Source organism: Mirounga leonina, unplaced genomic scaffold, assembly GCF_011800145.1.
Source record: "Mirounga leonina isolate KUSES-001 unplaced genomic scaffold, KU_Mleo_1.0 Mir_151, whole genome shotgun sequence".
In the NCBI taxonomy this organism is placed as follows: domain Eukaryota; kingdom Metazoa; phylum Chordata; class Mammalia; order Carnivora; family Phocidae; genus Mirounga; species Mirounga leonina.
This window is the reverse complement of record NW_023270377.1, coordinates 61,891,169-61,914,302: the sequence shown is the minus strand read 5'-3', so window position 1 is coordinate 61,914,302 and position 23,134 is coordinate 61,891,169. Positions and strand designations below refer to the sequence as shown.

Sequence of the window (23,134 nt, the reverse complement as noted above, 5' to 3'; positions counted from 1 at the left end):
ATTTTTGACCACTCCTTCCTATGGGTTTAGTTTACAAGTGCCCAATGTGTACATATTCTATTTTTTAACTGTATTGGTAGCCCCTGGGAGAGAGTAAGCTCTCAGTGTCCCAGCCCCACGGAATGAGTTTTTCCTTAATTAGAGTTATCTAACGTCAAAATACGTCATGAAAATATGACATTCCTAAATGAACTCTGTGACCTGGTGGCCTTCCTCTGTCCCTTCCCTAGACTTGAAGGGCAAAAGAGCAAGATATGTTTATCTTTGTACCATGGCCATCAATGTACCTGCTGGTGATGGGGATCAGTAAGTTTAGGGTGAGTGAATAAATGAACTCATCAGAATGTCTTCTGACTTACTAATGGATATCTTCCAAACTCCTCTGGAAACAGAACTATGTGTTGTCAGGGAGCACAGAACTGGAAGGCTGTAACTTCCTTGGTTAGATCGTAAGCTGCTAAATTACAAAGTGGTATCCAAGTGGCTGCGGAAGAACACATATGAGTCTGTGGCCCTAGTACCTGCAGCCCCTTTCCCCAGGGGCATGCCTGCCACTCTCCTCCAGCAGAGGCTCTCTCGACCGGCACAAAGCTGACTTTCCTTACCTTGTGTGGCTGCACAGCCTGAGTGAGATGTCTATTGTTTGATTCTCAGAAGGGGATGGTCCCTCTGAGGGCTAGAGCTTGGCAGAGCAGATAACTCATTGACAACTATCATTTGCGGGTCCTTCCTCGTTGTACCATGCTGAGTCACTTTCTGGAAATATTTAAAGGTCCCTTGGTGGTGGTAGGCCAATCCGATTAGATCTCATCTGTCTTACATGAAGAGTCTTCTTCATTCCTGTACCTAGTACTTATAGACTGATCATGTCCTCTGTGGTAGGCACGGTGCTAGGCTTATTGTGCATTTTACTTATTTATTTTTTAAACCTTTAATTGTAGTAAAAATACAACACATAAAATTGTACCATCCTAACCATTTGAAGTGTGCAGTTCAGAAGTATTACACACATTCACATTGTTGTGCAACCAGTTTCCAGAACTCTTTCCGTCTTGTACAACTGAAACTCTGTACCCATTAAGCAATAATTCCCCCATTGTCCCCTCCGCTGGCCCCTGGCTGCCACCATTCTGCTCTCTGTCTCTATGAATTTGACTACTTTAGGTACCTCATATAAGTGGAATCCTACAATATTTGTCATTTTGTGGCTGACTTCTCTCGCTTAGCATGATATCGTCGGGATCATCCGTGCTGTAGCCTGTGTCAGAATGTCCTTCCTTTATAAGGCTGAGTGATATGCATTTGGTTTTCTTTAGAGGAGCACTTTTTTCCAGGTCGCTACAGAAAAAACTTGCATAAAAAAGGAGGTTTGAGTATTTTCCCATTTTGTAGCTGGGAAAATTGATATACAGTGAGTCTATGTAGAATTTTCAAGGTTATGCTGTGTGGGAATGAATTAGAGCCCAAATTTACCCAGCAAGTTCCTGTGATTCAGTCTGAGATTAGACATGTAAACAGTTCTTGCATTATCTTGCCTTGCCATGCTCCTGACATTAGAGGTAGTAGCCTTTTGCAGCTCTTTGCCATTTTATTGGTTTCTCTTTTGCTTAGTGAGAATTAGGTGAGCCATCTAGAGTCAAATAGATTAATAAAAGCAAGACTATAAGTGTACTTGGCTCCTAGGAGCCTAGTCCCAGCGAGACATTGCTATACCCAAAGTCACCAAACCCCTTCCATTTGCTTGAACTTTCTCAACGTGCATTTAATGTGTGTTTTCTGTGAGCCAAGAGGACTCATAGAGTCTTCATTGTTTTAAGTCAAGTGACCATTATCTAAAAGTTATCATAAGGGGATGGTTTTCAAGGGTTGAAATATATCATTTTGTATGGTTTTAATATATCTTGCATCAGTGTGGAAACCACCTATGTATGAAGAGGGTAATTTTACAGTGAAGTTCATGGACTTGATCTCAGGCCTGTACATACTGTCAGTGTTTAGCAATGAAGTCTCCATTTTTTTTTCTTACTCAACACCAATAGCTTGTTTCAGACATCTGGCACCTCTCCCTTCTTCAGCTGGTCAGAGTACCTTTGTACGTTCTTGGTGCAGTTGGTTTATTCTTCCTTCTTGCACAGAGTGAGAAGTTAGCCACCACCAGGCCTGTGTATTACTCAGCACAGGTTTTAATGAGGAAGGCCTTTTTCTCTGTTGCCATCGCTCTTTAGTGAATCATAGCTCTCACTTTTCTCCTTTGCATCTTGCTGACTATCACTGCAGGTCCTTCATTGCTCCTTGTCCCTTGCTCTAGTGCTTAGAGGAGCTGCTGTTCCATCCATCAACGAGGATTAATCCAATATCCTGGCTGCCAAATACATTCCCTGTCTTGTATTAGCACTACCAGCTATTAACTAAACCCTGTAACAACAGCCTGCCTCCTCATTATGAAACAGAGCTGTTTGAAGACACCCATTGACAACACAGTATGGAAGGCTTTTCATAGGGTTATGAATAGAAAGTTATAAAGAATGTTTCTTTAGTTTCCCTATTAAATGACAATGAACTTGAATGGCCATTTCAAGTAGGGGCCGGGATTTATAAACATTGAATGCATGCCTGAGACTGTTAAAATCAATAACTGAAGTGAGGTTTCGAAGTCATTTTCTGTGACTTAATAAGTTTATGAGTCTTTGTAAAATGGCTTTTATATTCATAAACGCTTTTTCTCTAGAAGTGTCCTCCTATTGCCAACCTTTTTTTTTTTTCTTAGTTGCTCTGTTCCCAAATAGAATCTGGTGTTTAAAATGCCTCTCTCTTGATCCTTTCCAGGGTTGGTACTTATGGTGAGTGATGAGATATATTATTATTAACCTTCCTGGAATGAAAGGACAAGCCCAGATGTAGTCATTTGGTATAATGGAGTTATAATTTAGATATTCTCTTATGTGCTACCATGATATTTTGAGGATTTTACCTTACTTACCTTTTTCTTTCTTCCCTTCATTGGTCTCTGCTTCCCTTCCTTCCTATTTTCCTTCCTTCTTCTGTAAGAACAAAATTGTTAAGGTATCTTATTAAAACAACAGGTATATTCTCAGTATTCACCATTATTGGAAACATCTTTTATATCCCAAGGCTTAATTTTTATTAAAATTCTGTTCTTTAGCACCTGTTCGCAATGAGTTTTTCTCCTGCACATCTAAATTTTCCAAGAGAAACTAATAAATGTGTTGGAGCTCAGAAGAGCTTGCTCGTGTCTAAGCCCTATGTCCCTTTTAACTAAGCTGCTGTTTGGCTTGAAAGCCTGGGCCCTTGGCCAATAAATGCTGCTCGTGTTCGGAGTCCTTGTAGGAAATCATCCATGGCCAAGTTCCAGGGCCCAGCTGGTGAAATCAGCTTGTTGCTCTTTTGGTCTTTAACCTGAGAGAAAAACTACATCCTGGAAAAGATTCCTAACAGAGAGGTATGATGATTAAGTTTAGCAAGAAACTTACTGATGGGCTTGTGTTTGCTCTCTGGTAACTTCTGCACCCATTGCTGCGAGTAGGGGCTTACCACGCTCCAGATCTTTCCTGCCTCAGTTAGTTTTAAGGTGAAAGAAAATGCGTGCAATAATCTCCCTTATAAGGAAGCAGGATGGCAGGGAATTAAATGAGATAATATCCACGAAAACTATCTGGTACAATGCTTGATGAATAGAGCTTAGAACATTACCTAGCACATAATGACCGAAATTTGGTTCAGTCAACACATAGCGCTAAACCCAGCCAACAAACAAAAACCCCCAAAGCCAATGGTCACAAATTATTATATTTTTGATCAATTAAAATTAACAAAAATAATTAGGAAGAAGAACTAACTTAAGGTTGCCAACCTTTTACTTTGCCTAGTAAGGAAATTTTAAAAGCACCTGCTACTTATCACCCTCAATTCATAAAGGAAGAGAAATTTTAACATTTTAAAGGAGAAAGGACACCTTGTAATAAAGGACAATTCTTTAAATTTATCTTTATGAAAAAGTTATTATTTTTCTCAGTTTGTTCTAGACTCGGGAACAATTATGGGCATTTTGGCTTAGAAGTTTAAAGGCTTGGGCTCTGAAGTCCATCTGCCTGCTCAGCACCACTCCTAATGTGGAATGACCTTGAGCACAGTACTTTACTTTTTTGTGTTTTGGTTCCCTGATCCAAAGAATGGAGTTCATGTAATCTAACTCATGGGGGTTTTGTGAGCAAAAATAAATAATACATGCTCTTTGAACAGTGCCTGGCACATAATAAATGCTCAATAAATATTAGATATCACTGTGGTAATTAACTTGGTTCATCAAATATTTTTTTATTTTTATTTTTTAAGATTTTTTTTTTTTTAATTTGACAGAGAGAGCACAAGTAGGCAGAGCGGCAGGGAGAGAGAGAGGGAAAAGCAGACTCCCTGCTGAGCAGGGAGCCTGATGCCGGGCTTGATCCCAGGACTCTGGGATTATGACCTGAGCCCAAGGCAGCCGCTTAACCGACTGAGCCACCCAGGCGCCCCTTAGTTCACCAAATATTGCCACCTCTCTATCCCCAGGCACTTGTAGGATTGTACTACTCAGCCATGTCCCCTCTTGCGGTTGGATGGGGCCAGGTGACTGGTAGGCTGGGAACAAAACTGACTTGAGTCACTTTGAGGTATTTAATCACTGGTGAGACCTTCTAGTGTCTCTTAGCCCCTGTAGTATCATGATGGGTAACATTTGAGATGGAAACTGCTCCATCAGCCTGGGTCCCTGAGTGACTGTGGTGAGCAGAGTACCAGCCCCCTTCCCTGCCCAAGGTGACATGCAGTGAATAAGAAATAAGCTTTTGTTTTAAACCACTGAGGTTTTAAGGGCTTTGTTTTTGACACGTAATCTAGTTTATCCTGACTAGTGAAGCTATTATTAATAATATGGCTAATTATCATTTCCTTGAACGATATTTGGAAATAATTTTTCGAGATCAGCAGTTCTCAGAGTATAGTCTTTGGGCCCATGGAGGTCTGCAAGGTGAAAACTGTTTCCATAATAATACTAAGATGACATTTGCCTTCCTGACTGTGTTGAAATTGATATCATAGTCCAGAAGTGATAGTGGGCAAAGTTGTAGGAAGTGGCCCCAAACCGTACTAGTAGTCATATTCTTAACTGCTACATGCTTACAGGAAGAAAAAAATGGCAGTTTCAGTTAAGAATGTTCTTGATGAAGAATTAAAAAGTGTTAATTTTATTAACTCTCTATTCTTGAGTATACACTTAAAAATATCTTGTGTGATAAAATGGGAAGTAGGCATAAAGAATTTTCGCTGCCTGACAGTGTCCAATACTGTCTCAAGAAAAAGCATGTGCACTTAGTGCTTTGGGTTGTCAGCTGAACAAGCTGCTTTTTTTCTCCCGTAAATCTCATTTTTACTTGGAAGAATGACTGACAAACTGTGGTTATTCCAACTTGTATATTTGGTAGTCACTTTTTTTTTGGAAAGTGCAAAAGTGACTTTGCCGAGCTGTTTTAAGAAAAAAATTGACATTATTTGTTGTCAGTGATAAAACTCAGGCCTTCGAGCAAAAATTAGATTTTTGAAAGAATCCTGTCCACCAGTGAGAGCTTGATAGCATCTCAATCCATAAAGACTTATCTGATGAGTTTGGTAGGGATATTAATAAAAGTGATTTTTAAAACTAATTGACTCAGTGAACCAATATTTTCCAGATGACTAATGCATGATGCTACAAAGTCATACATGAGTAAAAGATCCATTCAAAGGTCAAGACAAACCAAAGGACTTAAATATAAAAGAATATGAAAAGGGTATTGATACTGTTTTAGATTCTACATTGCACCTAACCTTTAAGAATATCCCACTTGTCAAATTTTGGTACAATATCAAAGAAGAATATTCATAACTATCTGAAAAGACTATTAAGATATTTCTCCCTTTTCCAACTGTTTGGTACTAGATTTTCTTTATATACTTCAACCGGAATAACTTAGGATAAATGTTTGAATGTAGGGGCACCTGGGTGGCTCAGTTGATTAAGTGACTGCCTTTGGCTCAGGTCATGATCCCAGGGTCCTGGGATCGAGTCCCGCATCGGGCTCCCTGCTCTGCGGGGAGCCTGCTTCTCCCTCTCCCACTCCCCCTGCTTGTGTTCCCTCTCTCGCTGTGTCTCTGTCAAATAAATAAATAAAAATCTTAAAAAAAAAAAAAGTTTGAATGTAATGACAGTTAATGAGAATCCAACTCTCCTGTCTTAAGCCAGACATCAAGGAGATTTGCAATAACGTAAAACATTGCCACTCTCCTCACCATTTTTTTTTTTATTTTGGAAAATACGGTTATTTTTCAGGAAAATATTTATGTTCATTAACATGTCATAGACTTTACTTAAATTAATAAATGCTTTTCAAATTTCTCAGTTTTAATGTCTAATGTGGCAAAGACTAAGAGATATAGCCCACATCAACAAACACTTTTTGATGTCCTCAGTGGTTTTTTAAAGATATAAAGGCGTTCTGAGACCAAAACCTGCAAGAACTGCTGGCGTAGATTATTTAAGTATTTTCTAGAGATAGGACTTCAAGGACCCGGGTTGGCATCAGTGTGTCCTTTCTTTGTTTGCAAAGCTAAAATCATGCCAGAGGACACCTGATGATCCCAAGAGGGGTGGAGCGCGACATGGTACTCTCTCTTCATGTCACCTCAGAGCTGCTCCTTGGAGACACAGTCGGGCAGGCCACCTGATGCCTCCTTCACAGACGTGCAGGGTTGCTCTTTTGTGTTTCCGCTTCTGAATGGAGTAGCAACATCCTGCCTTCCAAGCTCTGAGGCAGATATCCCTGACTCTTAGGCCTTGCTCCTGTTCCTTTCTCACTACGGTGTCTTCAGACTAGAAGGGAAGGAGAGACAGCTGATTTTAATAAGCTACCACCTGTGATCAGAACATTGCAGCCCACTGCTGTGTGCAGGCTGATGAGAGAACAATGGAACAGTGTTGCCTGGGAAAGAAATATGTTTTATGGGGCGATTGTACAGGATTTTATTCAAAGGCTGCCTTAACTAGCAGCTTCATCTGGCAATCAGACTCCCAAGTGCCTTGCGGGAGGAGGGCTCTTAAGCCTCTTTAGATGTCACATCCCAACTCCTGGGCACTGGGCAGTCCTGGGGCACGGCAGCAGCATGTACCGCTGACCGCAGTGCAGGATGGGGATGGCCAGGAGCCTCTTCTTCCAGTGCCGTGCAAAGGGCCACGGCATTGCTGCATTGCAGAGAGACCCACACCCCAGGATCTACGCGGTGCTGCTGGTCTAGGGCTCTGGGTCTTTAAGTCTCAGGCCTCTGGAGTCCCACCCACTCACCGGAGGTGCCATTGGCACTTGGAAGATTCCACTTTCATTTGGGAGGTCCAGTCATTCAGCTTCCTCTGGGGAGTTTCTCTCAAGTCATCCCAGGGGTCTTGAGAAAACACCCACTTCGGTTTATCATAGCTCTAACTCTGCCCCTGACTCCATAAATTCCCTCTGTTTCTCTCCCCATAAATACCAACGGACCCATTCCCACATCCTTAATTTTGGCCTCCTAAGAAGGGGCGCCCTTTCCACTCATGGCTAACCCTGTATCTTTGCTCGTGATCCCCTTCTCTTCCTGCCTTCTGGATCGGGACCGTATTCTGTGTGTTAGTCTCTCACATCTATATGTTTTCAGAAGTGTCATCTCTCTACGACGCCCTTCCTCACAGTTGTCATTTCTCACGTTTGTTTCTGAGCAGCAACCTACCGTGTAGTTAGGAGCCTGGGCTCTGGAGTCACACACAACCGAATTCAGATCTGGCTCTAGCCTGTTCTTACTGTGTGACTTTGGAATAATTACCTTGCATCTCTGTGCCTCAGTTTCTTTATAAAATGCAGTTCTGATAGTACTTGCTTTATGTGACTAAATCACAGTGTCAGAGCCTATGGAGCTTGAGAATTAGTAGGCATTATTGGAAGGTAGATAGGAGTTCACCAGGTAGTCAAAGTGGAGTGGGGCTTGGAGAAGAGAAGGGAAAATACCAGGGTTCCAGCCAGAAAAAAACCTGCATGGCCAGAGCCTGCATGGGGCAAGAAGTTCGACAGGTGAATTCTGCTGGCAGAGTTCTGGCTATTTGTGAAGAAGAGTGGGGAGCTCAGGCAGCTGAAGGGATGAGGAGTTAGAAGACAAGAGATAAGGCCCATGGGAACAGTAAGAGTTCCTATGAACCCCTTCTGACAATTTACAGCATCGTCCCAACTTGGTTGACCTGAAGGAGACATTTTTCATCTTCATCTAAAGCACAAAATTGAGTCCTTGATTGCCCATTGTCATTTGAGCCTCAAGGGCTTTGCTGTAAATATGAAGGTGATGGTTTTTGAGTCTTGGGATGTTTCTGATTTTACTTGAGCACAGTCCGCCCCCTACTGATCATTCTGGATGTTTTCAGCCTGAATGGGTTTACTTGATATCATTAAGTGTTGCCATTGCTTTTGTCCTCAGGGATATTGAGAGAGAGAAAAGAGAGAATAAAGTCTGTAACCTGTGCACCACTTAAGATTCTTATATCGAGTATATTTAAAATGTCTCAGAAGTGACCCTCCTAGCATTAAAAGCTGTACAAGTTAGTGTGACTGGGCCACGTGTAATTTAAACAGAGCTCAGAAGGCGTATATAAAAGGCCTCCAACTCCAAGTACTTGGTATGTGGCAAGAACTGCTAGTGATGAAAATTTCTGAAGACCCAAAATTCAATGAGAAAAAAAACCGTGTGTGTATATAATTAAGAAAAATATCTATGTCACTTGAAAGCATAGTGTATTTGGAGAGTGTTCTCTTGCCGGGGAAAGGAAAGGAAAGCATGAAGGAGGACTCCAGGGAGTTGCAAATTCATGTTCTGCTCCCTGGCCAGGCACACTGGAAGGGATTAGGGACACTATCTTACTGTTTTCTGTTGTACAAATAAAATTTTATTGTATTCTTTTCCACAGTAATAAAATCAATTAAAGATTAAATATTAACTAAATAATTCATGGAGACAAGATTATGGGTTCTTGATCTTGAAATGGTACCATAAATGTTACACAGGAGACAGATTGGGTAAACACTGCTTAGACAGCGGTCTTAATTTCACTTTATATATATTCCCAGAAGCTATAAAGTAATAGCACATCTAGCTTTAGGGAAAGTAATACTGCCTCTGGACAGACAGCTTTTGTTTCAAAAACTGGTGAAAAAATTTCTTGATCTTCAAATTTTCTTGAAGTTGTAGTTGTAATTTATCGTGAGAATTTTAGTAGCGATATCTGCCAAAACTCTTTATAATAGTTTATCTGAATTTTAAGAGTAATATCTTATGGATTACTTCAGAACACCTAAGAAAATTAAATCTCTCATACTACATCCTTTATCTGAAGAAAATGTGACGAAGTTGGACATGACACTATGCAATTGTCACATCTCAGATAACGTGACGTAAGTTTCCCAAAATAGGTCCTTCGACGTGGCTCCAAGGCAGGGGCCATCAGACCTTCCTCTGAAGGGCCAGATAGTAAATATTTTGAGCTCGCAGGCCGCACAGTCTCTGTTGCAGGTACTCAGCTGTAAGAAGAACACTGCCAGGGGCGCCTGGGTGGCTCAGTCGGTTGGGCGACTGCCTTCAGCTCAGGTCACGATCCTGGAGTCCCGGGATCGAGTCCCGCATCGGGCTCCCTGCTCAGCAGGGAGTCTGCTTCTCCCTCTGACCCTCCCCCCTCTCATGTGCTCTCTCTCATTCTCTTTCTCAAATAAATAAATAAAATCTTTAAAAAAAAAAAAAAGAAGAAGAACACTGCCATAGACATTGGTTAAACGAATGTGACAGTGTTCTAATAAAACTTTATTGGCAAAAATATCTCCATTTGGAGGCCAGATTTGGCTTGGAAGCCATATTGTGCCATTCTCTGCTTTAAACTAGAGTGGCCTAGATGTACATATTTGCTGAATAGTTAGGGTGTCAGATTTGAGAATGGCTAGTAGAGATACTTAAATCACATCAGTACATATTTTTTCAAACATTTTGATAGTAACAACAGTAAATTTAGATGTCTTTAATCAATTTCTTGGCACACAACTTGTTTTTAGAATGATGTCTGTATGTGACAGTTATCTCCCGCAAAGACCTCAATCTGTATATATTTAGTCCAAAGTTGGAAAAGTCTAGTCTATTGGAAAAAAAAAGTGTTGAAATAAACGTGACTGTAGATTTAGTGTAAATGAAGTTTTATTCACGGATTGAATTTTAGAGAAGGGTAACCGAGTAATTTTTGTGAGAACTACTCCACTTTATAATTGAACAAATATTTCTCAAATCAATCACACTTTTTTATCCCTTCCCAAATTTTCCCGTGAATATTTACCCTAGCATGACTAGACTCTCCATGAGAATGACAGTGAATTCAAGTTACAGTTTTTGAAGAGCTTTGTTATTTGAAATATCTTTTTTTATAATGGCACATTTAACCAGTTCTCTTTATAGTACACCAACATTTGAGGCCAGCTAAAAATAAAATAACCAAATAAATTGAGGGAAACTGCAGATACCCAAAGGTTGACATTTTTAAAAACACTTTGTGAACTTTTCACACCATGCATGGCTAGATGGTTTTTTAGTCTCTTGTTTCTCAGCTTTTTAAAAGTTTTTTTTTTATATATTCATGCTGTAAATCAGAACTTTAGCTATAGCCAAAGGTTGAGAACCTATTTTCCTATTCCCTCAAAGGAAAAAGTACCTATGATTTTCTTGCCATATGTAGGTTTTGTCTGAGATCCACAGATTCCACCTCCATCTGTGCATCTGAGCTGTGGTGGGGATGGAGCCCGTGTGGCCGCTCTCCCCTGCACATTGCCAAGTTATGTGCTAGAAGTCCACTTCTTGCACAACTGTGCTTCTCCAAGCTTTCTGAGTTTTACCCTCAGGTTGCAAAATCCCAAGTGAAGAGATAGGAAGACAGTGTGTTATTGATCTCTATAAAAAATAACATGTTATTCTGTCAAAAGTCACACAACTTTCTAGGTACCTTGAAGGTTCAAATAAAAAAAAAAACTATTTAAAACAAAGCAAAACAAAGCAGATAGACCTGAGAGATTTCAACTGTTGTTGCAGTTGCCATACAGTGAAACCAGTTTTAAATTACAATGTTGCCAGGCTGCCCCCGGTGGCTCAGTCTGTTAAGCACCCGACTCTTGGTTTTGGCTCAGGTCAAGATCTCAGAGTTGTGAGATCGAGCCCTGTGTCCCGCTCTGGGCTGAGCAGGAAACCTGCTTAAGATTCTCTCTTTCCCTCAGCCCCTCCCTCTCCATTCTCTCTCTCAAAAAAAAAAAAAAAAAAGAAAGAAAAGTTATAATGTTGTCCTTCTGTTTCCTTAGAGAATTTGAAAATCTGTTAAAAGGGTAACCTGGTGATAATTACCTGATTTCTATTCAGGTAATTTTCTATTATAAGTTTATTATATTTGTTAATTTCATTTGTTAAATTCAGGAAAGCTAATACATGTCATTTGCATCTGAGAAGGAAGAGTCTTTTCTTTGCCTTGCACTTTAGAAATATTTCATATTCTTCACTATCCATGCACATCTAAATCAGCTATCACTTAAAATCTTGGTCTTCTTATTTCTTTTTTCAGAAGGTTCACCAGTGTTTTGTTTTATTTGTTGCAAAGATTATTCCCAAAAGAAACTCTATGAAATTATGAGTACTTTATCCAGCAAATGGGAATTTAGACAACAAGTTTCTTACTGTTTGTGATGGGGTTTTTTTTCCCCTAATGAGAAATGAGTTAATTTTGCTTTCATTAAAACTTGTACATCAAGATGAATGAATTTCTGGTGCTTCCTGGAGACAGAGCATTATTTCTAAGAGTCTTTGCATCCCAATCATTGCAAAGGGAGTTCCATCATACAGAACACCAGACTTATGTTTCAATGAGGGTGATCCCTCTGACCTTTCACCACTAATATTTTATTTTTCAAGAAATCCCCCTGGAGAACTGAAGTAAGGATGCCATTTCTCATTCCAACACTTGGCGATGGAGCCCAGGTAGCTGGAATTTTACATGTATCCAGGAAATTCTGTTGTGGAAGCTACACAGAACAGACTGAGAGGCTATTCTGGTTCTCTAAATGCCATTCAATATGTAATGAGGAAAAAAACAGCATTATCTTACCAGTTTCTGGTATTAAAAATAGATGGCTCTTCCTTGAATTCTTTCACTGTAGACTCATTCTAATTGACTTTGAGTCAAGACTACATCTGATTTTTTTTTCCACCTCTGATAATTATCATAGGAATAGCACTGGAATGAGGGCTGAGGTCAGGGTCCATATTAAGGCAGCAAACATAGAAGGAACCCTTGATGTTGGCTGAGAAGATGTCCAGAAACAATATGGCAGAACAGCAGGAGGCAGGGAACACCAGTGAAACAGGTGACCAGACTGGTCTGTTTTGAATAAGGTCTTTGGAATCAGTCCTCAGTGTGAGTGCCAAGAAGAAATCACAATCTTTCTGCCTAACTCCTGCTACCAAAAATGCAGGAAAACATTCTCAACCTAAGATGCTAAGGTTCCTGTGGCCAGGCCTGTGTCCACCCACACACCAGTCATTTTCCACAATAACAAACCTGAGGATGGGAGTTCTTACCCTGCATTGATAAGGTCCAAGTTGACAATTTATTTGAAAATTGTTATTTAGACCAAATTCAGTGCCTACTTTAAGAAAGGGATCAAGGTAAGGAGAGGTAACACATTAAAGATTGCATGGCTTTTATTGAAGGTATTTTGTTGGGTATAATGCTTTCTGAAGCAGAAATGTAAAAGACAAAATGCATTATTCATGCTTTTTTCATATTCATACAGATAATGACTGTATAATGAAAATTGGTCTTTTGCCATGGGCATAACTCTGAGTCTCTCAGTAATAAATGTTTTCCAGGACCAGGGGATTTATATTCAGGAATCATCTTCACAAAGCAAACTTTGTCTCAAAAACAAGGCTCTCATATTTAGGGGATGCTTGCTATATTGCTAAGAGCTTTGTGTTGTTTATTGACATTTATATCAGATACGAATTAGGAAACTTAATTATAAAATGGTCCTAATCATCCATAAGTGTTTTAATCAATTTATATTCATTTTTAAACTAAACAGAGAAAAACTCTTGTTTTCTTTCAATAAACCCAGAGCAGTCATTCAGGGCTGAACAATAGGAAATGTGGAAAATGTTCTGGTTAGGTACTCAGCAGGTTAGATTTTAAATCTGCGTATTGAGCATGGGCAAATATAAACTCACTGAACTATTGGATTAAGTGCTGTGTGTTTTCATTTACTTATGTTTAGGAAACAGTTTAAAGTATTGTTTGGTAGGTTAGTTTCACTTGATGCATTGTATTGAAGTAGCTCTTGTTTGGTAGAACATGATACTCCAGGTACTGGAACCTAATAAAGTTTTGATAAGAACCTGGAGAGGAGAGATTTCACCTTCCAGTAGAAAACATTATCAGAGTAATTTTCATTGTATACCTAAGGAATTTTGGTATTGTCCAACTTTAATGATTTAGGAAAATCTTAGACACCACAAGAACATCAGAAAATCAGAAGTAGGTAAAACTGGTAAGTTGAGTCTGTACATAATCACTCATGAGACTCATTCAATAGCATGATCATTATTTCTCTCTGTCAGTGAGCTGAAAACTCTGCGGTGAATGTGGTTCTGAAGGAAGGACCATAGTTGTAGGTCAACAGTTTGCAAGATTTGGTTCTATAGTTCTGTAGGTAATTGGAATTGACTGATAGAAGACAGGTGATTTTTCCAACAGTGGTATCCACCATCAATAGAACATGGTGAATTTGGAGACTAGGTTAGTTGAAAAGAAGAGAAATAGTTGCAATGCATTTTTTTAAATTGTCTGACCTTCAGTCAGAGAAAGACAAGTATCATATGATCTCACTGATATGAGGAATTTGAGAAACAAGACAGAGGATCATAGGGGAAAGGAGGGGAAAATGAAAGAAGACGAAACCAGAGTGGGAGACAAACCATAAGAGACTCTTAATCTCAGGAAACAAACTGAGGGTTGCTGGAGTGGAGGGGGATGGGAGGGAGGGGGTGGCTGGGTGATGGACATTGGGGAGGGTATTACTATGGTGAGCTCTGTGAATTGTGTAAGACTGATGAATCATAGACCTGTACCCCTGAAACAAAAAATATATGTTAATTAAAAAAATGAAAAAAAACCCTATAAATTGACCTTATTTAGGACACTAATGCATTGTTTATCCTAGTAATAAATCAATATGTATGGTTATCAGTAAATGTTTGGCACTTTCCAAGGCAGAAAAGTAACCTCTGGATATAGTCATGTGTATACAGAACCACTGAAACATTGTGAGTTTTTTTAAAAACATACAAATTTAACTTTATTTCATCATTGCCATTTAAAGCTTAATTTTATAAAACATAAAAAGACATTTTTAAGAGTTCTATATCACAGGAATTTAAACAGTAGAAATATCCATAACTTTGTAGGTTCATGTTATATATATTAAAACCAAAGAATTGGGGCACCCGGGTGGATCAGTTGGTTAGGCAACTGCCTTCGGCTTGGGTCATGGTCTCGGGGTACTGGGATCGAGACCCACGTCAGGCTCCCTGCTCAGCGGGGAGCCTGCTTCTCCCTCTCCTCCCTGCTTGTACTCTCTCTCACTCTCTCTCTCAAATAAATAAAATCTTTTAAAAAATTAAAAAATAAAACCAAATAATTGAAAATTTTTTCAGTATGGGAACTATACAATGAAATAAATGGCAAAGGACCTAATAGCAATATTTCATTACTTATGGATAATCATTAGCTGCTTTCAAGATCTAAACAAAGGCCATTGCTTAAATGTTTTAAAACCATTTAAAAGTCACTGAGGTTGACCTTTCAAATCCAAAACTATATGACATCAATAGCTACTGAATAAAGAGCATATGCACATACTTGCTCTCTTTCTTTCTCTCTTTCTCAGTTTCATAATATGCTTTTCATTTTGGCTAATTTATTTATCTTTACATGAATAGCTTTATTTTTCTAAGGCTTCAAGTAGATCACCACTAGGGCTAATCTTGGCATTTAAATCCAGAGAAGTTCAAGTATACTCTGGAAGAAATAGATTTATAAATAAGAGCAAAGGGCACCTGGGTGGCTCAGTTGGTTAAGCATCCAACTCTTGATTTTGGCTCCAGTCATGGTCTCAGGGTCGTGAGATCAAGCCCTGTGTTGGGCACTGAGCTCAGCGGGGAGTCGGCTTGAGATTCTCTCTTTCCCTCTGCCCCTCCCCCCACCCGTGCATGCACACTCTCAAGTAAATAAATAAATCTTAAAAAATAAATAAGAGTAAAAATATTAGTAAATGAGAGACTGTATATCCAAGCAACAGAAATTCTGCATCACAACAAACCATGTCCAGATGGCCAGGAGATAAATCAGTGTCAGAGAAAGATGGTCTTTTCACATGGGCTGACCAGCAGCTCCGTTGAAATTGACTGAAATAAAGGTGGCCAATTTATCATTACTTTCACCAGTTTGTTTTTCTAATGACTATGGACAAGTAAAATTGTTTTAAAATTTAGGCCTTGTTTGTGTAAGATTCTTATTTTACCATCCCAATGGACATATTCTAGGGGAAGGATGCAGGATCCCCAGCCACGGTAGTCCGAGAAGTGGTCCTGTTGGACCTGCACCGCTGCCCAAAGGATTTTCCTAAAGTAGAGATCCAAGTAATGCCTTTCTTTGCTTGAAATTCTGAGGATTTCTCCCATAGCTTCAAATTCTTTGGTTTACATACAAAACACCCTTTATGATCTGGCCTTAGTCCCGGCACTTATCACATTCTCCGTAGTCACCGGTCCCCTTTATGCCTCTGCCCCTCTGTAGTGAGCTCCCAGAGGGTAGGAAATACATCTTACTCATTTTAGTATCCCCAGTGCTGGATCCGTTAAGAACCTTGGGAAGTATTTGTTGAATAATGGAAGAGATGAATGGAAACATTGCTATCCTCTAAGACCTAACATGGCTGTGTTTTTCCTTCCTCAAGGACTTTGGCATTATGTTCCTGCATCACCTTGTAGCTATTTTCTTGATTTCCTTTTCATATGTCAACAATATGGCCCGAGTAGGGACCCTGGTCCTCTGTCTTCATGATTCAGCTGATGCTCTTCTAGAGGTAAAAGTTTCCTTTCATCTTTAAGAGTTTGAAATTTAGAATTCAGGAAATCCCCAAGACCATCAGTTCTTCTATGTTATTCTATGTGGCACTGGGGGAAGATAGTATATGACTGATATATGATAGTATATGACTGATTTTAAACTGCAAAGTGTTTCTTTGTAAGTTAAATTGGTAAAAGTGAGACTTTAGTCCGTACATTTTTATACAAAGCATGTTCATCATCTTAGCATTCTTTATTAGTAGAATAATGAAAACCTTTACTATCCCACACTTAAGAAAATGAATGTTTTATAATCGGAAAATCACTACTTGAAAAGGTTTTGTTTCTGGTGTTATAAGTTTCACACTGATATATCTGTGAAGTACATACAACTCAATTTAGTTATTAATAATTGTACATCCTGATGACATTAATTAGTAGTCACAGTTTTTATTGACAGTAGATGTAAATACTAAATATCCTAGTATTTTTACAGTGAAAAAAGTATATGTGAATTGTAAATTAAATATAAAAACTATGTTCTCTACATGTATAAGTATAAAGAGTATTCGAGGAAATATTGGTTGTATTTTGATAGACTTTCTAAACCATTATCATTTAGGATTATAAAAGTAGCAAAAAAAAGAAGAAAAAGAAAAATGCTTCAAGCATATTTCAAAAGATAAAATCCCCAGGAATATTTTGATGTGGTATTTACTCTTACTTATGGCCCCTCTGAAGATACGCACCCAATAGTGTTATATAATTGAATAAAAGACTTTTTACTTTATGTTAAGAAATTTATGTAACTGGTGAAAGATAAACTTACCAGAGTACAAATTTCATGTAGAAATGGGTCTTAGAATCTGTATTCTAAGTTTTTATTCTTGTTGGTCCACACAGTTCTGCCCCTTGAAGTATATACTGTCACTTTGAATATAGAGGTACTCTCAAATAATGATCTATTATTACAGTATAAGCAGAAATTCCACATGATAAAATTGAATCTACTATAAAGATGATTAATCAAGGCTTGAAATATATATAGCACTTCATTAAAAACTCTGTTCCTTATAAGACTATGAAATAGAAAAACAGTCCTAATGGGCTAGATATGTCAGATGATAGTGTGGCACTATGATTTTTAAGTAATTCAAGCTAAACTCTGTTTAGCATATTTTTAAAAGAGAAATATAGTTGTATAAGGGCAGTCTCCTGTAAACCAGTTATCATTTGGTTAAATCCTAAGTATGCTTTAAAGTGGAGATTTATACAGCAATATATAGTTTTCAAATTAATCTTGTACAATCTGCCAACTTTAATATCTATGGAAATGGCTGGTTGAATCTTTGTCTATCACTTTTACCCAGAAAAGAAAAACAATCCAGAAATGCCAGTCATGTGGCTTAAAAGCAAATATTCTTCATCACATGGATTTTCTTTACATTATACAATAATGCTTGAGAATATCCAAATAATGAGATATGTCAACTATCAACTCTTTGAAGTGGGATCTATGACCTAGACATTTCAGAAAAATTGCATGTTTGATACTTTTTTGTTGAATACTGTTGAATGAATGTAAGAGAAAAACAGTTTCTCCTCCTAGGCAGAAGGAAGTAGAAGATGCTTTTTTTCTTTCTTACTATAATTCGTGATGTCACACCCAAAGTATTCATGAAATGAAAAGTTCATAATCCTGGTTTCTGCCCAGTTAATAGATATTTTTTCTTAGTAATCCATTTCTCTCATCGCTGTGTGTTTTACTTAAAGCTACAGAATTGTAGCTTCTGTGGATACTGTCAACAGTCCTTTCAGGTTTGACTCAGCTAATTTAACTTTCTAAGAAGTAGAAAATAATGTTACGAATTCAGCAAGACATCTTCAATTTATAACCCTGTGTGTGGGTGCGTGTGAATTCTATGTGAAAATGTAAAAAGAGGTGACCAAGCAAAATTATCTTTTCAGTGTCACCTATTGTTACTTTAGAATCCTCTGTTAAAAAGTGTGTAGATGGTAGGAAAAGGGAGGTAATCTCTTCCCTAATTTATAATATAAAAAATGGTCACTTACGTTACTATCATGAATTATTAGAGTAATTCTTACAGACACTTGGAACATTAGTGACTTTCATGTAGAAAATGATCCATTAATGTAACTTTGAAAATTATACCTAAATGGATTCATTGAAATAACATGATCTTGATGTGTTCTTTATTTCTAAATTTATGAGAATAAGCCAAGAAACTGTCTCCCCAGAATATCCCTTAATGCCTATTTAAGGAGAACCTTTCCTTCTAAGTAGAAAGAAGAAAACAATGCAGAAAGGCTCCATATAACCTGTATAAAGTTTGTGGCCTTAGTGTTTGGGGCTCATTAGAGTTTTAAAGGATTACCTAGTACTTTCTACTTTGGCCTGTTATGCCAAATTCCTGTGTTGGTGTCTTTGCCATGCTAATATCATCTATAATGCAGGAATTTTCTTATTTTTCTGTTTTCCTGAGATCAACCATATAATTGAATTTTTCAGGTTGCTGAATGTTTTATTAAATCTGTGACAGTCCGTAGTTTTACTTATAGCTAATGTTGCATTTCACTCAACTTATGGGTAATTTATAAATACTGATGCATGATGTATGACATTTCAAAGTAGCAGGGAATTTTATGCATCTGGGAAGTTATATCTTATAGGAGACGCATGCATATTGAAAGAAGCTTTTCTTTTACCAGTTTAACTAAATTAATATATCACATTCCTTCCTTTTATAGGCTGCCAAAATGGCAAATTATGCCAAGTTTCAGAAAATTTGTGATCTTCTGTTTGTTATGTTTGCCATGGTTTTTATCACCACACGACTGGGTATATTTCCTCTCTGGTGAGTATGCCAGTCTTCTTTCCAATAGAGTCACCCCTTCCGGATAAGCTTTACGAGCTATTTTGCTTTTGAATTTCATTCCAAATATTTAGTAAGAGGTTTAAAGAAAGTGGGGGAGGGACTCAAGAAATGGCTTTGATTTCTTCTTCCAGAAATACCGTACTCTTTACTAATCTTTTCCATAGGATAGTTAGAGAAGGATGTGCCTGACAGAGGTTCTGAGACCACAGAAAGCCGTCCGCTATTTTGGGGTCCAGTCTAGAGTATGAATCAGAAACCCTTAACCATGAAAGTTGGAATAAATAAAGGAAACATGGTGTTGCAACCAGTTATATTATCAGGGATCCTCCTGTACCAAGGATGTATATAAGCCTTGCCCCTAGACTGGTAGCAACAGCATCACCAAGGAACTTGTTAGCAATGCAACTTCCTGGGCTCTCCCCACCAGACCTGCTGAATCACAAACTTTGGAGTTGGGTCCTGGCAGTCTGTGTTTTGATAAGTCTTCCTGGTGGTTCTGCTCCACACTGAAGTTTGAGTACCATGTCCTATGCAATTCTCCTCATCAGCTGTATTTATAACTAAAACAGATGGAAAGTATAACCTGAAATTAACCCCTGAAATTCCCTATGGCCTCTTAATGTCTGGGTCTTTTATTTTGTTAAGAGCTAAGGAAATAATATGACCAATTTTGATGGAATTTGACAATCCTTTCTATAGAAAATAAGGTCCAGTGTCATTAATATGTTTTTCTGGAAGGCTATTACTTGAACTAAAAAAGAAATGAGCCCTCTGTATCACTTAAAGTCTACCACTGATGTCGTATTTTTTTTCAATTCTAAGAAATTGATTTGAATGGGAAATTAAAGCAATGGAAATTGGAAAAAGCTGAGAAATGAAGGGATGCAATAATAACTTGGCCCAGTAGAAAAATAACCATTATAGAGTTGGGATTTTTAAGGGAGTATGTCTATCACTGGAGTTCCATAAACAACTAACACACACACATACAGACACACAGAAATACACACACACACCTTCTCTTTGAGGCTCTCAGCCCTTTTGGACACTGACTTATTATGAAAATTATTTCAAGAAGCAACATGTGTGTTAGCAACAAGCATTTATAATACCTCAGTATAGTTTTATATGCTTGTAGGTAGGAAACACATGTAATTTTGCATATAATATATCTGTAATTATTCAGGATTGTGTGTCTTTCAAGATTATTAACAGAACTTAGTGGTAAGAATTTAAATAGAAGTAAGGAGAGCAAAGTCCAGGACATATTTCTCCAGAGAATAACAGAAAGGTTTCTTACCTAGGATTTCTGAGAACCTGACTTTGAAAGAAATAAGCATCACTCTCAAGTACTTGGATTTGCGTACTTCCCTGTAAGGGTAGAATTAAAATTAGATGTACCCCTTCTCCTCCCCTCCAGCTAATGTGTAAAAAAGCTCTTTAGGTTTAAATAGCAATCAGTTGCCTAGAACGTAGACTGCAGAATATAGAAATTATGCAATGCTACTAATAAGATAACTCATAGGTATGTCCTGTGATGATGCCAAAAGCTAGCCACTTAGAAAAATCCTTATAACCAAATACAAAGCAAGAATTTACATTGCAAATGTCGTAGGACTTCTACTACCATGCCCCTGCATGTGGCCAAGTTTTTCAAGAGGCAACTTGCCGAGAGAAATATTTTATTGTTTGTAATACAAGAGATAATTTATATACTTGATGCCATCGTAGTGGTACATCTAGTGAATGAAATCTTTTTCGGATATGTCTAAGAAGTTGGATTAGTGCCTGGATGACCTTTGTTTCCAATTCCTAGAGTGTAATGGGTATCATTAATGTTTAAAATTACAGTGTGAATAACAATAGCAAATAGTGTTTTCAATGTTTTCCTTAATACTGTGAAATTATTTTTAAAAATTCCTTTTAGATTAGGAAATCCTAGAATTGGGAGGGACTACAGGTCACCAGCTCCAGATTCTTCTCCCATCCCCTCTGCCCAGGATAAGAATTCTTTTTCCCTAGTCCAGGAGTATTGCTTCAGAGGTGGAAGGAGAAATGGTTTCTTAAATGAAACAGAAACCTGGGTCTTTATAACTTATAAACTAAAGGTCCTTAATCTGTTTAGAAACCCCTGAAACGGTATAAAAAGCATATTTGTATGTGTATTTTTTCCTGGAGGGGAGGGTGCATGGCTTTAGCAGATTCTTAAGGAGATCTGTGACTCCCTTCCCTCCTCAAAAAAGTGGCTTCTGGGAACAGACTAAGTGTACCCTGTCACTTCAAACTGAAAACTCTTAAGAACGTGAAGGTCTCTAACATATCATCTGTAGGCTTTCTCTTCATCAGAAAGCATCCTTAATCCCTTCGATTATTCCTGCCTGTTGTTTGCTCTCCTTTGTTTGTTCCTGAGAATTCCTCATCATGGTGTTCCAAATGTGGACTGCCTGGTACAAAGTATAAGAGAACTAAAAACAAGTTTTATTTAGAACTGCATTTCTTTTTTTCTAAGATTTTATTTATTTATTTGACAGAGAGAGAGCACAAGCAGGGGGAGTGGGAGAGGGAGAAGCAGACTCCCCACTGAGCAAGGAGCCCGATTCAGGACTTGATCCCAGGACCCTGGGATCATGACCTGAGCTGAAGGCAGAAGCTTAACCAACTGAGCCATGCAGGGGCCCCTAGAACTAAACATTTCTTTAAGGCAGCTTGCCATTGCATTAGCTGTAAGCAACTTTGACATTGTACTGTCAGTGATCTGATAAACATCTGAGCTCCTGCCAGACTAGATCTCCCTCATCCTAAATTTATCTCATTTTTATGTATTTTTATTTCTATTATGATTTATTTGTATACCTAATTATATGGACTGCATTTATTCATAATGCTGTTTTCAAATATTCTAGCCCAATTAGGGTCTTCTGAACTACATCCAGCGCCACACTTATCCCTCCCACCTTTCTGCTACATAAGCATATGCCTTTCATGCTTCCCCCAACTCACTGAAGAAAAAAGTTGACCCAGAGGAACTCCTGGTACAGTACTAAAGAATCTCTTTGGGTTGGCCTCTGTCTTTCAACCACCAGTCTGTCTTTATGATTTTACTTATTACTGTCTCATAACTGCTCTGTCATCATGCCTATTTCCCCACATTTTGTTTTGTTTTGTTTTGTTGGGGTTTTTTTATAGGTAAATAATTTTATTTATAAATATTCACTATTCATTAGTTTATTCAGACACAGTGCTGTATATTAAATTACACCTTGGTCTTTGCCTTCATTATTCCCTGGACTTGTTACCATTCCTGATTCCAAATCCTGTATTGTTTTTCTTTGTTTGTTTGTTTTTTTATTTTATTATGTTATGTTAATCACCATACCCTTACATCATTAGTTTTTGATGTAGTGTTCCATGATTCATTGTTTGCATATAACACCCAGTGCTCCATTCAATACATGCCCTCTTTAATACCCATCACCAGGCTAACCCTTCCACCCCCCTCCCCTCTAGAGCCCTCAGTTTGTTTCTCAGGGTCCATAGTCTCTCATGGTTCGTCTCCCCCTCCGATTTCCCCCCCTTCATTTTTCCCTTCCTACTATCTTCTTTTTTTTCCCCTCAGGAAACAAACTGAGGGTTGCTGGAGTGGTGGGGGGTAGGAGGGTTGGGGTGGTTGGGTGATAGACATTGGGAAAGGTATGTGCTATGGTTAACGCTGTGAATTGTGTAAGACTGTTGATTCACAGACCTGTACCTCTGAAACAAATAATACATTATATGTCCCCACATTTTTTTAAGGTGTAATCAAAGACTTTTGTCAAAGGTCTTGTGAAAGTCGAAATTTACTCTTGTGAAAGCAGAATTTACTCTCTTGTTTACGGTATCCTCTGCACATGTAGAAGCAGGGTTAAAAAGAATATGAGGCCCACCGGCATGACTTGATTTTAGGAGACCTTTATTGGCTTCTGGTTCTTCATTTCTAGGCACTCACCCCCATC

The 23,134-nt window shown here is 38.4% G+C and overlaps 1 protein-coding gene across 4 annotated transcripts in view; it reads left to right on the top strand.

Annotated features, from left to right (window-relative positions):
* The window catches only part of CERS6 (ceramide synthase 6), a 311,203-nt gene that overhangs the window by 238,379 nt on the left and 49,690 nt on the right, over positions 1-23,134 (top strand). For all 4 annotated transcript variants that reach the window (XM_035007836.1, XM_035007837.1, XM_035007838.1 and 1 more), the window contains exons 7-8: positions 16,134-16,262; positions 19,015-19,121. In XM_035007836.1, the coding sequence (XP_034863727.1) occupies positions 16,134-16,262; positions 19,015-19,121 (236 nt within the window). The remainder of the gene's footprint in view (positions 1-16,133; positions 16,263-19,014; positions 19,122-23,134) is intronic.